At 42.6% G+C, this 14,066-nt stretch overlaps 1 protein-coding gene across 2 annotated transcripts in view; it reads left to right on the top strand.

Annotated features, from left to right (window-relative positions):
- brd7 (bromodomain containing 7) overlaps positions 1-11,566 on the top strand; it is a 41,317-nt gene extending 29,751 nt beyond the window's left edge. The window contains exons 13-17 of one of the 2 annotated variants that reach the window (XM_078210865.1): positions 3,677-3,733; positions 5,324-5,426; positions 7,716-7,859; positions 9,209-9,352; positions 11,323-11,566. In XM_078210865.1, coding sequence (XP_078066991.1) covers positions 3,677-3,733; positions 5,324-5,426; positions 7,716-7,859; positions 9,209-9,352; positions 11,323-11,426 — 552 coding nt within the window. In that variant the 3' untranslated portion in view covers positions 11,427-11,566. The remainder of the gene's footprint in view (positions 1-3,676; positions 3,734-5,323; positions 5,427-7,715; positions 7,860-9,208; positions 9,353-11,322) is intronic. The other variant, XM_078210866.1, reaches the window with a different exon arrangement.
- The last annotated feature ends 2,500 nt before the right edge of the window (positions 11,567-14,066 follow it).

Here is a 14,066-nt window from a genome sequence, read left to right as displayed (position 1 = left end):
AAGGTATGAGGGGCAAATTGGCAATGGTAAATTGGCAAACTGTTAAAAGGTATGATGTTAGGAAGGCAATGGCTAAAACACTTAAAGAACCAACCCATAATTTACAACAAAAATACACTGCTTTAGTCCACAAAAATCCAGCAAGGAAAGTGTTCCAGCCAAGACCAAGAAAAGACATCAAGGATTGCATTAGATCAATGGAAGAGGTGTGCAACGTTGCCACAAGAATAGTATTCCTGATAACTGGGAGCATTTTAGAATGCTGCAAAGAAGGACCAAAAAAATAGATTAATAATGAAAGATCGAGTAAGCTAGCAGGAAGTATAAAAATGGGCTGTGTAAAATTTGTAAGGTATGTAAAAAGGAAAAGATTAGCAAAAACAAATGTGAGTCCATTACCAATAGAGTCAGGAGATTTTATAATGGGGATTAAAAAATGGTAGAAAAACTATATAAATACCTTGTGTCTGTTTTCATGGAAGGAAATATTAAAATCTTTCCAGAAGTAATGGAGAATCAAGAGACTAGTGTAAATGAGGAACCGCAAGATATTAATATTAGTAAGAATAATAGTTGTTTGGTAGTACAGAACTTGAGTACTTATGAAAAAAGAACCATGTCAAAGTTATTCATCTTGCACTCATCAAAAAATTTGCAAGAGTACTGATATAAGGGGAAAATGACAATTTATACTGTGTGACAAGAAAGTGTTGATTGGTTGGCAGGTAGACTCTGGTGGAGGCATTGCCATGGAGAATGCACCAAGTGACTGACAGTTAACTGCTAAGCATTGTTTGAAATTTATACCAGGCAGCTTGACCCTGATTGGGTAAGAAAATGCCCTGAGGAATGAATCAGCGAATGGCTGACGCTTATTTTATTTAGCTGAAACAGGTGAAATATGTGTACCTGTTCTTTCTGTCTGCAAAGAACAGAGCCCTGTGTTTGTAGCTTTCAGTGCATGCAAATGTGCCACACTGCAAGCCCGACCATCTTGCTTGTCAGTGTAATTCTTAGCGCACTGTGTTTTGAGTTTTGCACGCACTGACTGGTTGGTTACAATCTGTACCTTGCCCATTGCAAACATCGGCAGGGACATGCTGTTTGGTGCGACCCGCCAGTCTTTAGGATGTATGGCATTTAACCACATAGCAGCTGTTTTAGCTAAACAAAATAAGTAACAGCCATTTGCTGGGAGCTTCAACATGTCTCTTCTTTCAGCAATACTGAAATTACCTTAATTTTTCACTTTTATTAGCCTTTGCTTACCCTCGATTTCTGATACATAACTTGTCTTATCTACTATGAAGACGGGACACAAAATATTCCTTCAGTGTCTCTGCCGTTTCCTCACTCCCCATGATAATTTTTCCTGCCTCTCCTTCTGAAGGACCAAAATTTACTTTAGCTACTCTCTTCCACTTTGTTTGCCGGTTTTATATTCCTAGTTTGCTCCCATATTCCATTTTTTCTCCTTTTACCAACTTCCTAGTGGCCCTTTGCAGTTTCTCAACCACTCCTAATCATCAGATTTACTCCTATTCGTAACAATAATACAACCCTCTCCTTTTAATAATACTATTGTTAAACTGGTTAGTATAATATGGACGGATTTTTCTTGCTAAGATTTTGTTCTTCAGTGGGATATATGTTTGTTGAATATTTTGAATTGCTCCTTTAAGTGTTTCCCACTGTTTAGTTACCACAATAGCTTTTAATCTATCCATTCAACCGTAGCCAACTCTCTCATCAAACCAATGTAATTAGATTTGGTTGAGTTTAAGATTCTGGTTTGTGATTGAAGTGTGTCATTTTCAAACTCAGCGAGGAACTCAATTGTATTATGATCACTATTTCCCAGTAAATTCTTTACTATGAAATTTGCTAATTAATCCTGCCTCATTGCACAATGCTAGATCTAAAGTAGCTTGAATCTCTGGTTGGTTCCACAACATATTGTTCCAGGTAATTTTGGTAGATTGAACCAGGGCAGGACTTACTCAATTAATGGTAGGGCATTGGGGAGAGTTACAGAACAAAGAGATCTAGGGGTACATGTTCATAGCTCCTTGAAAGTGGAGTCACGGGTGGACAGAGTGGTGAAGAAGGCATTCGGCATGCTTGGTTTCATTGGTCAGAACATTGAATACAGGAGTTGGAATGTCTTATTGAAGTTGTACAAGACATTGGTAAGGCCACACTTGGAATACTGTGTGCAATTCTGGTCACCCTATTATAGAAAGGATATTATTAAACTAGAAAGAGCGCAGAAAAGATTTACTAGGATGCTACCGGGACTTGATGGCTTGGGTTATAAGGAGAGGCTGGATAGACTGGGACTTTTTTCTCTGGAGCGTAGGAGGCTGAGGGGTGATCTTATAGAGGTCTATAAAATAATGAGGGGGCATAGATCAGCTAGATAGTCAATATCTTTTCCCAAAGATAGGGGAGTCTAAAACTAGAGGACATAGGTTTAAGGTGAGAGGGGAGAGATACAAAAGTGTCCAGAGGGGCAATTTTTTCACACAGAGGGTGGTGAGTGTCTGGAACAAGCTGCCAGAGGTAGTAGTAGAGGCAGGTACAATTTTGTCTTTTAAAAAGCATTTAGATAGTTACATGGGTACGATGGGTATAGAGGGATATGGGCCAAATGCAGGCAATTGGGATTAGCTTAAGGATTTTTTAAAAAAGGGCGGCATGGACAAGTTGGGCCAAAGGGCCTGTTTCCATGCTGTAAACCTCTATGACTCTAACTGACACAAAAGCATTCTGTAAACTCCCTAATCATCTTTGCCTTATTAATTGGTCCAGTCTATATGAAGATTAAAGTCCCCAAGTAATACATTGCTTTTGTTACATGCTCCAATAATGTCTTGTTTAATGCTCTGTCCAATTGTATAACTACTGTTAGGGAACCAATAGAATATGTCCACCAGCATTTTCTGACCCTTGCTGTTCCTGACCTCCACCCATACTCATTCTACTTCCTGATTTTCTGAGCCAAGATCCTTTCTCTAATGCTCAGTTATCTGCCCACCTAGCTCAGCTATCTGCCACCAGCTTGCTAACCTGTCCAGCCCTGCTAGAGTGGATCCTTGTTTGATGAGAAATGAAGGGCGACAAAGGCAAGAAGTGGGAGAGCACAGGCAGAAAGAGGAGACAAAGAGAGACAGAAGTGCAAGCAGAGGAGAGATGGCGGGGGGGGGGGGGGGGGGCTGGCGAATGAGCACAGAAGTGGAGGAGGAGGAAATGGCGGAGAGACCTTTTTGTTTAGACTTTTCAGGATTTTTAACCAGCGGCTAGCAATTTTTGCATGGGAGGACAGAGATTATATATCCTAACCCTATGACTGTGCTATTTGTTGAACAGATTACAGTTCAATTTATTCATTGCACACAGCAATGCTGAGATCACTTGTTGCAGCCACATTCGCTGTATGACTGCAGTCAGCACACTGTCCTGCATTTTGTTTCGACTCGAAGCTGCGCTATGGAAGGTGCCGGATTATATATTTAGTACTATGTTAATCTGTTGATGCAACAACAAGTATCAGTGTATGTGTCTGTCACTCCAGTTTAAAACTAATTATGACATTTGTGCAAGAATAGTTTTTGGAAGTATTTTGCAAATCAGTTTGTTGGTATTTAGTATTTATTTTCACAATCAAATCTTGCAGACCACACTTAACAATGAAGATGAACTGAATATTCTTAAAACCTCTGAAGATGTACAGGTAATACTGACGATATCTGCTCATAAAGTATCCTCTTAAAGTGTAATGTTAACTTGTAAATCCCGATCAATGAAAGTTGAATAGCTGCACAGTTTCCTTGTTAACATGGAGCCGCGTTGCCAATACACAGATTTATGGAGTCTTTGATCATCTTGTAATATTTGGCATTCTTAAAACACCTGGCATTTTGTAGCTGCTGAAATAAGGAGCAGTAATGTCTTAATGCAGGAAGATGCATCACGAACATTCCTGTTCTGCAGCAAGGTTCACGGTTCCTCAGCTGAATCTGTTCGGCAGCTCTGCTGATGTTTGGAAAAGTACAACTGAAATGGCTACCTAAAAATTCGATCCAGCTAACCAGCTTTCCAAGCTCCCACATGGCCGAGAGGAGACTTTCACCAGATTTCCAGCCGGAGGTGCATTGCCTGACACTGCCAGTAGGAGCACACTCTGGCTCCTAGGGGAGGCGATGGCCGAGTGGTATTATTGCTAGAGTATTAATCCAGAAACTCAGTTAATGTTCTGGGGACCCAGGTTCGAATCCTGCCATGGCAGATGGTAGAATTTGAATTCAATGCAATATATCTGGAATTAAGAAACCATTATCGATTGTCAGAAAAACCCATCTGGTTCACTGATGTCCTTTAGGGAAGGAGATCTACCGTCCTTACCCGGCCTGGCCTACATGTGACTCCAGACCCACAGCAATGTGGTTGACTCTTAAATGCCCTGCAATGGCTAGCAAGCCACTCAGTTCAATGAGCAATTATGGATAGGAAGCAAATACTGGCCTTTCCAGAGACACCCATGTCCCACGAATGAATAAAACAAACCTTAAAGGGCAGAATATATATATTTTTAATTAAGGTTTTGCAAGACCCATTTTGATTTTTGAATGAATCCAAGAACTGAGCTTGCATGGTGTTACATTCACACAGTGCAATGTGGAGTTGACCAGCAAAAAGACCCTCAAGCCACAGAATTCTGGCATGACCCTGGCCGCTGGCACCTCTTGGCCTATTGGCCCACCCTTCCCAATCCAGTAGGCCTCACTTGTCAACACAGTTTACCAGTCCCATGGAAACAGAGGCCCAATATACGGAGCAGTCCAGCTTCACCATTTAGGGAGAGAGATAGTACTTTGCGCTTGAGCATTTATCGGCCTGAGAATTTTAAAGATCCCCTTTTCTATCATACTTTTAGATGAGTAGCCATGTCACTGAGTGGCAGATCCAGTCAAAGAGATGGGGTGGTTACAGTGCAAGATGGGAGACTGTGTGTGTTCAGTGAAACTTATTAAGGACTGGCTGATTTGAATGTGGACCCTAAACACAGAGTGCGCTGAAATGCTGGAATGGGAAGTGACATCCAGGCTGTCCTCCTCCAGTATCGTCTGCTGTATTGAAATTAAGAACTGCAAAGTGGAGTCTTGAAAACGCATTTTCACATTTGTTGGTAAAAAGCTGATCCTGGGACTAATTTAAGGTTAACTATCACCAATTGTAGTATCTTACACGCAGTTAACTCCATACTAGGAATAAAATGCAGGCAGAATTTCTTTGGTGTCACATTTCCATTTCTTTTTTCTAGGTTGCCCCAGCTGAGTCTCCTCGGCCTTTGGAATCAGGGTTTTGCCGTATTGACAGTTTTGCTTCTCTGCAGTCGGTAATAAGTGGGGAGCCAGAATCAGAAGGTATGGAGCCTCTGAGAACTGCTTTATAGTTAGACTAAAACTACAGCAAAAATTCAAGACATTCTGCTTGTTGGTCTATGGCAGTGTTTATACTGTACACAAGTCTTCTCCCACTCTGCCTCCATTGTCTTCTCTTTCCTATGTAGGTAACATCTCCCCTTAAATGCATCAATGCCATCTGCTTCAAGCATTCTGCATGACAATAAACTCCACATCTCTGTATGTAATAGAATGATTTCTAAGTCCTTGCTGTTGTTTATCTTATAATTACATCCAGTTACACTGGACTACTGCCCAAGCGAAAACAGGTTCTCCACGTCAGTCCCGTTTCTTTACTTTGTACCATTTAGTTTCTTAACTTCTAAAAAAAATAAGTTTTCTCCATAAAATGAATCACATAGAATCATAGGATCGTACAGCGCAGGAGGAGGCCATTCAGCCCACCCAGGCCCTATCCCCATAACCCCATGCATTTACCCTAGCTAGTCCCCCGGCACGAAGGGGCAATTTAGCATGGCCAATCCACCTAACCCGCACATCAGGCTTTGCTGTTTGGAATTACATCTGCCACTTAACTGCTCATTCTATAAGCCTGTTTTTGTCTTCCTGTATTTTGGTTCAAGCCTCCACATTATTAACCATACCCCCAAAGTCCTGCTAAACTTGTGATCATTAGTTATCACACCATGCCACCAAATTATTTATGTATAAGGTGAACGACAGTGATCGAAACTCAGGTCCGCGTGGATCACCGTTTTCCACTTTTTATCCATCTGAGAAATTTTCCTCAACTCATTCCTTTTTCCTTGTTTTGGAGCTGTGTTTTCTATCTGGTGTCTGACTTCACAAAGGGGAGGCTATGGCGTAGTGGTATTGTCACCAGACTAGCATTCCAGAGGACCAGGGGTTATGCTCTGGGGACTTGGGTTAAAATCCCACCAAGGCAGATGGTGAAATTTGAATCCAATAAAAGCTGGAACAAAAAACAGTACAATGATGACCATGAAACCATTGTCAATTGTCGTAAAACCACATCTGGTTTACTAACTGGTCATAATTGCCCCTCTGAAATGGCCCAACAAGCCACTCAGTTCAAGAGTAATTAGGGATGGGCAATAAATTCTGGCCCAGCCAGCGACGCCCACATCCCCACGAATGAATTTCTTAAAAGACATTTTAAAAACTCTGACCTTTGTCATGAGTCTTTGACTAACACCGATATTAGAATCTGTTTCTAACCAGTTATTAATTAACGAGGTAGATTAAAAATGAACTCACTGTATGGTTTGATGCTTGAATGTTCTGTTTTGTCTTTTATTAAAACTAATAAATCATAGAATCCCTGCAGTTCAGAAGGAGGCCATTCGGCCCATCGAGTCTGCACCAACAGTAATCCCACCTAGGTCTTATCCCTGTAACCTCCACGTATTTACCCTGCTAATCCCTCTAACCTACACATCCTGGGACACTAAGGAGCAATTTAGCATGGCCAGTGCACCTAACCTGCACATGTTTGAACTGTGGGAGGAAAGCGGAGCACCCGGAGGAAACCCACACAGACACGGGCAGAACGTGCAAACTCCACACAGACAGTGACCCAAGCCAAGAATCGAACCCAGGTCCCTGGAGCTGTGAAGCAGCAGTGCTAACCACTGTGCTGCCCACTGTTTGAAATTGAAAACTATAGACCAATATACTGTAACCATTGCCTTAAATCTCCTGATATCTACATGAAGTAAACTTTTTATGTTGAATGTGACCTAATTTTACGTAACTATCAAGGACTAATTTAGAGGATGCAGTTGAAACTGCTGCAGGATAAGTAGCCACATCTGACTCATTTCCTGCCATTCTGAACTGCCGTACAGCAGTGAATGGAATCCTCTTTATTCCCTCCCTTGCATAAAAATGATATCTTAATAGCGGCTTAATTATGCAACGGCTGATGTGTTCAGTGAAGCAAATTACACACATCTACCCCCTCCACCCCGCCAACCCCACCTTGAAGCGAATAGAAATATCTGAGCAGCTCCACTAGGTTTAACTTCTGAAAGCTGGCGCCTTTGCCACTCCCGCAGTACTGCCCCTAGAGCGTCAGCTGAGGTTTTTCTGCTCGGGCCTCTGGTGTGGGACGTGACCCCACTGCCAACCGAGCCAGAGCAGACAGACACACCACCTAAATGTCCTATTGTAGTGCTGCAAGAAATGAGCATAATGGCAGCGCTGACCTGCTGGTGACCTTTGTTGTCATTATTTATCACGGTTATTAAATCTCTTGCTGGCTTTCAGAGTGTGGAATATTTCAGAAGAAGCTGGATGAAACGACCAAGTTATTACAAGATCTTCAGCAAGCACAGAATGAGCGTTTCAGCACCAGACCCCCGTCTGCCATGCTCTGCCTGTTGGGACCTTCTATTCGAGAGTTACTAATTGGTACGTTAAATATCTTTTATGACCAATGCACAAACTCTGCTTTAGCTACAGGAACATTTGACCACATTTGACCTGCTAGTGTCATCACATTTACATTCGTGTTAAATCGAGAAATCTTTGAAATATTCTTCTTCCCATGTCTTCTGCATCATAGAATCCCTAGAGTGCAGAAGGAGGCCATTCGGCCCATTGAGTCTGCACTGACCACAATCCCATCGAGGCCCTATTCCCGTAACCCCACATACTTACCCTGCTAATCCCCCTGGCACTAGGGTCAATTTAGCATGGCCAATCAACCTAACCCGCACATCTTTGGACTGTGGGAGGAAAGCGGAACACCCAGAGGAAACCCACGCAGGCATGGGGAGAATGTGCAAACTCCACGCAGACAGTGACCCTGCCTGTTGCCACCCTGAGTTATCAGTTGGCTTTGATTGTTCTATGTTCCAGATTTGAGTCTGTAACCGAAATAATATAACGTGTCTTCCTCCAAAGAATATATCTTGGGTTTTAACAATTTAATTATTATTCATTTTAAGTATTGGTGACTTGTCCAATTCTGTTAGTTAAATAAAGTAAGTAAACATTGTTGCTTGTAGTTGACTTTGCAAAATAAAGTTGCATATTGGGGGGAAACATGAAAGTCCTTAAAAAGTTATTGGGTTTCAAAACCTAAATTGAGTTGTGCTTACTATGTTTAATATTTTTTTTGGGTGTTGATTGTTTTAAGGTGCATTTGATACATAGACAGCAGTAACTGGTGGCACAGTGGTTAGCACTGCTGCCTCACAGCATCAGGGACCCGGGTTTAATTCCAGCCTCGGGTGACTGTGTGGAGTTTGGACATTCTGCACATCTTTGGACTGTGGGAGGGAACTGGAGCACCCGGTAGAACCCACACAGTCCCCCAAGACCAGAATTGAACCCGGTCCCTGGCGCTGTGAGGCAGCAGCTCTAACCACTGTGCCGCTCTCAGATTACTAAGCATAGAAGGAAGTCTGACGTAAACGACTGACCTTTTGTATTTTTAGTCTTGGTTACTATTAGACTCAAGCCCTCTATTTAACTACAGTGAAATGTTGTTAATTTCATTTACAGTTTTCAATCTGGGGAAAACCTGTAAAGTTGCAGGATGAAACTACCTGAACTTAAATTGACATTTTAACGTTGATCTTGCCCTCTCGCAAAACTTGGGATAAAGTATCGTCAACAACTGCCCACTTAACTTGCACATCAGTGTGGCGGTGCATCCGCTGCACTGTAATTGTTTGGTTATCCAGCCAGTTAAGCCCATAGCTTTTCTACTTCCTGCAGCCATTAACAGCAAGTTTTAATCTCTGTCTGTTCAGCTGAAAAGGTAACTGGAAACCTGAAAGAATTGGCAAGCCAAGTAGCTCCTGGAGACATCACGAGTGTTGTTGGAATTCGCAAGGCTATGGGAATTACAATTCCTTCGGAAATGATGGACAACTGTTTGCCAGACTTGTTATCTGGTGAGTATTCTGGAGGAATGAATTGGTAAAGTTTAAAATCTGAATTATAAAATGAAAGAGATTGAAAGTTCAGTCGTAAATACAACTGCAGTGCAGAAAGAGAGTTGACAAATGTGCAAATAGCCCAATCCTTTTAGGAATTGTTTTCGATATTACCTGTCTGTAATAAGTTTTCTAAACAATCTAAATATTTTAATGAGATATGGGGGTCATTGGCAAGCGCCTGTCTCGAGTAGCTTTTCTCTTTATATTGAGGTTATTCCTATTTTTCATAGCCTGAGCATTGGAGATCCTGAATTAATCGTCACCTGGCTCTCAAAGGCTTACATTTATTTTGTTGTGGGAGAGGGGGTGTGTGCTGTGGAAGTCCTCTTGCACCCTGTTCCCTTCTTTGCTGGAAGGGTTGACTGATGCTCAGGTAAAGTTGGTGGGTGCTAGAAGCCTTTGTAGTCCCTTGCCAAGCGACATTTCTTCATCTGAGGGCCTGGATATCAACTGTCGGTGGGCAATTTGATCATGGTAGGCATCACAACCCCTTATAGCTTTGCCCAATATCCATGTTCATTCTTTGGGAAGTGATGCTGTCAGTGGCAGGAACTCAAACTGATGGTGCCCCTTCACAAGAAGAGGATTTTCACAGTAACTTCATTGCAGTGTTAATGTAAGCCTAGTTGTGACACTAATAAGTAAACTTGAAACTTTAAATCTTCACAAGCTCTCTGTGGGGAGGGGGGGCAGTGAGGTGGGGGGGTCGGCAGAGGGAAGCTGTGCAAGGAGCATGGTCAGCAGTGGGGGCGGGGGGGTTGCTATGCAAGGAGAGGGACATGAGGGGTGTCCGCAGTGGGGGCCTTGAGTGGGGGGGTGGAATATGTCAGGGTACTCATCGGGAAGGTCCTGATGTCTCGACTCCAGCGACCTATGAGTGCTGGAAGACTGCGGTGCCAAACTCGCCCAAAAGACCAGTGTGGAGCACTTCCGCTTTCAGCCTTTTATGACAGTTAGAATTTTTTGGGGAAGATTCTGCCCACGAGCGTTATTGGAATTCACAAGGCTAATTTAGCTCATTCAGCAACCAAAGCCATTTTAAAAATAAAATTAACCAAGTACAACTGGAGCTCATTGCTATGTGTTTAAATCCACGAAGCTATCATTTAATCAAATGTTATCTAACTGGTGAAGTGGACTTTGGGTTACCGCATCTTCCAGCTTCAGGGATTGGGTAATTTTCTAAATTAAATGTTGCCTTTATCTGCTGCTCACTGTAGGAAACTAAAACAAAATGTTTTCATATCTTCATGTTCATAAGCCACAAGGATGATGTTCTTTCTATGGGGGCGGTAACCATCTTTATACCAAACAATAAGGTGGTTTTTCCTATAGAGTGGGAGAGTTTCCTTTAGGCTCACAAAACCCATGCAAGGGGTGTGGGAGAGAGGAAAGTGAGAGGGGGACACAGAGGTCACCCACCAGACACAATTGTCCTGCTGGAGATCAACCCAGAATTCTGGGCCTGAGTTTCATTCACTGGGACTGTCTGGAGTACTGAAATCCAGGCGGCACAGTGGTTAACACTGCTGCTTCACCGTGCCAGGGACCCGGGTTCAATCCCCGCCTTGGGTCACTGTGCGGAGTCTACACTTTCTCTCACAGTCTGAAAGACGTGCTGATTAGGTGCATTGGCCATGCCAAATTCTCCCTCAGTGTACCCGAACAGGCACCAGAGTGTGGCAACTCAGGGATTTTCACAGTAACTTCATTGCAATGTTAATGTAAGCCTACTTGTGACACTAATAAATAAACTTGAAACTTTAAATCTGTACCTTCTGACTCGTGAATAGATAACTTGTCATCTACAAGTTCGATGATTTACAAGTTCTGTTCAACTCTGAATTCTTGATCACTCTGTGATTTATTTTCTTGCGAACAATGTACCGTGCTTTTAACAGTCACTATAAACTTACTATTAACAGGATCCAAAAATAGCAACCCAGTGGAGGAGATGGAAATTGCAGAGTTGCCAGAGCCTGAACAAGTCATTAGCTTCAGTGAAGATCCAGTTGCAGTTGTTACATGAAATGTCAGATTATTAAGTAGGAAGAATGTGTCTCATCTCAAAGGATATAATCAATAGTGGTAAACAATTTTATATGAAATTTTGTACTGTAAAGTGTGTATAATAAATGTGGGGATTTTTAAAACATTTTTCCACTGCTGTATTTTTTTGCCTTAAATGTTAGGATTTTTTTTAAAACTGTATTGTGTATGTTTACCAGTTACTGGATGACTTTTTAAAAATGAGCACTTCCTAAGAAAATGAAAAAAGGCAAGGAAACAAAGTCTGTTTGGAACAGCTGCACTTATTCACATAGCGCAACTGTAATCCAGTGCGAGGCTGAAGTGCCCTTTGCATTAAATTATCTCCCTGCCTTACGGTCACAGAACTCAGGAGGATCCTTGATCCCTCCCCCTTCCCAATATAGGACCCATTACCGTGTCCAAATAAGATGAACTGAAAATCTAAACTCTATTTTCGTAATCTATGCACTTGCAATAAAGAGTGAGGTCACCACGACCAGAAGCATAAATCATCCTACACAGCTATAATAACATCCACATTGCAGTGTTGATTGGTCGTAGACATGGACAATGTTGTACAGCATGTATGGTGAGCCCTTGATGAATGAGTAACCGTGTGGAAAATACCACAGATCTGTCCCGGAAATCATGGAATGTGAATATTGCTAAAAGAGACCTGTTGCTGAAGCTTTTTGTCTTGCACTCATCAGGACAAATGCAAGAATGTCAAATTTCAAACAATCACAACAATTTATACTGCAAGAGAAAACAGTAGTGATTGGTTGGTGTGATTGAGGTCTTGACCAACAAGAGTCGACTTGCCAACTAATTTGCCCTTAACAAATCCATGCTGGCTTTCCTTAATTAACCCACATTCATCCCAGTGACTATTCATTTTGACCTGAATTATTGTTTCCCTGTTAGTGAGGTTAAGCTGACTGGCCTGTAGTCACTCCAGCAGCTATTTATGCATTTCTTGAAAGAACAGAATTTGTATAGTTTCTAAATTTAGGAAGGCTTGATATAATTATTAGGAACCTCAAAGAAAGGAGTTTATTTCCTTTAAAGTAATCGGCCTTGATTTTTTGTGAAATGAGTTACTATGCCTCCAAACTGAGGGGGGGTTTGGTTAGCCAAAAGATGTGCATGGAGACCCCTGCCACCCTCTCCCCTGAAGGTCCACAGGTAAGAATTGAACCAGGAAGTTCAAATTGAAACCATCCGAAAGTATAATATAAATTGGAAACTTTGGATGGTCCTGACTTCCTTACAAGAAATGTAAGAAGAATTAAAACCACTTCTAACTCCTGAGTAACGATAGTATTGACCCCACATCGATCCATCACAGAATTCCCCCGATGCTCCAACCTGACTCCAAACCCCCAATGACCACCCAGCCTTCCCGCTGACCCAAACCCTCTCCCCCTCCCATCCCCACCTACTTACTGTACAAATTTACAGTCTCTCTGGCTTCCGAAGGTGACTGGATTTTTAAACTTACCTACTTGAAAGCAGCTAATGCCATAAAAGGGACGTGAAGTCCTTAACTCTGACTCTCCTGTCCTTGACAGAAGGCCTCAGGATCACGCTGTACTAGACAGTTCTCACCTGGCCTGAGCGGAGTGGAGACGCGACTCTGATTGTCACTCCATGGAAGTTCAGGCACCTTTCAAAATGCCTGCCAACGGCCTCTAGAGGGAGATGCATGACTTCTTGGATGCTCATTTAAATTTTGTGCAGTCACTGGGTGTGTGTGAAACAGATGTGTGAATTATCTGGAAACCTCGCTGCAGCCTTTAAAAGAGTTCAGACTGACCTCATGAGCAGCAGACAAGGGATTAAATACAAGCTGTTCCATTTCACGATTAAAAATACTGTTCAGACATGCACTGAAGTTATTTCATTGTGTGGAATTATGGCCAATCCAGCAGCTAGAGGATAGCAGGAAATGGCACCAAGCTCCAGAACAACTCCTTCATTCATTCCAACCACTGAAGGCAAATGGACTCCAGCAAAATCACCACTAAGTCATCTGGAATAATTGCTAATGTTACCTGGAGGGAAGTGGCTCTGACTGCCTTCTCCAGACCTGCAGAACATTGAGAGGGTGAAGTGTGTACTGGCATGCAAAGACTTGCTGAATGCTGGTTAAAGGAGAGAGAGGTGGTTCATAGAATTCCTACAGTGCAGGAGGAGGCCATTCGGCCCATCGAGTCTGCACCAACCACAATCCCACCCAGGCCCTATCCCCATCACCCCATGCATTTACCCTAGCTAGTCCCTGACACTAAGGGGCAATTTAGCATGGCCAATCCATCCAACCCACACATCTTAGGACTGTGGGAGGAAACCTGAGCACCCGGAGGAAACACACGTAGACACGGAGAATGTGCAAACTCCACACAAGCCAGGAATTCAAGCCGGGAATTGAACCCAGCTCCCTGGCACTGTGAGGCAGCAGTGCTAACCACTGTGCCACCATGCCGTGGTGTGGAGGCTCCAACTCAGATTTTTCATTGTATTCACCCAGCTTCCCTCGTAGTAATTAATGTGCTCAACCCTAAAACCCTATTCCTTCGTTTCTTAATTGAGATTGGAAGAATCCAGTTGTAGTGGGGCACTTAGGAGCAATGACATA

Source organism: Mustelus asterias, chromosome 4, assembly GCF_964213995.1.
Source record: "Mustelus asterias chromosome 4, sMusAst1.hap1.1, whole genome shotgun sequence".
NCBI lineage: Eukaryota > Metazoa > Chordata > Chondrichthyes > Carcharhiniformes > Triakidae > Mustelus > Mustelus asterias.
This window is presented reverse-complemented; position numbering and strand designations above follow the sequence as displayed.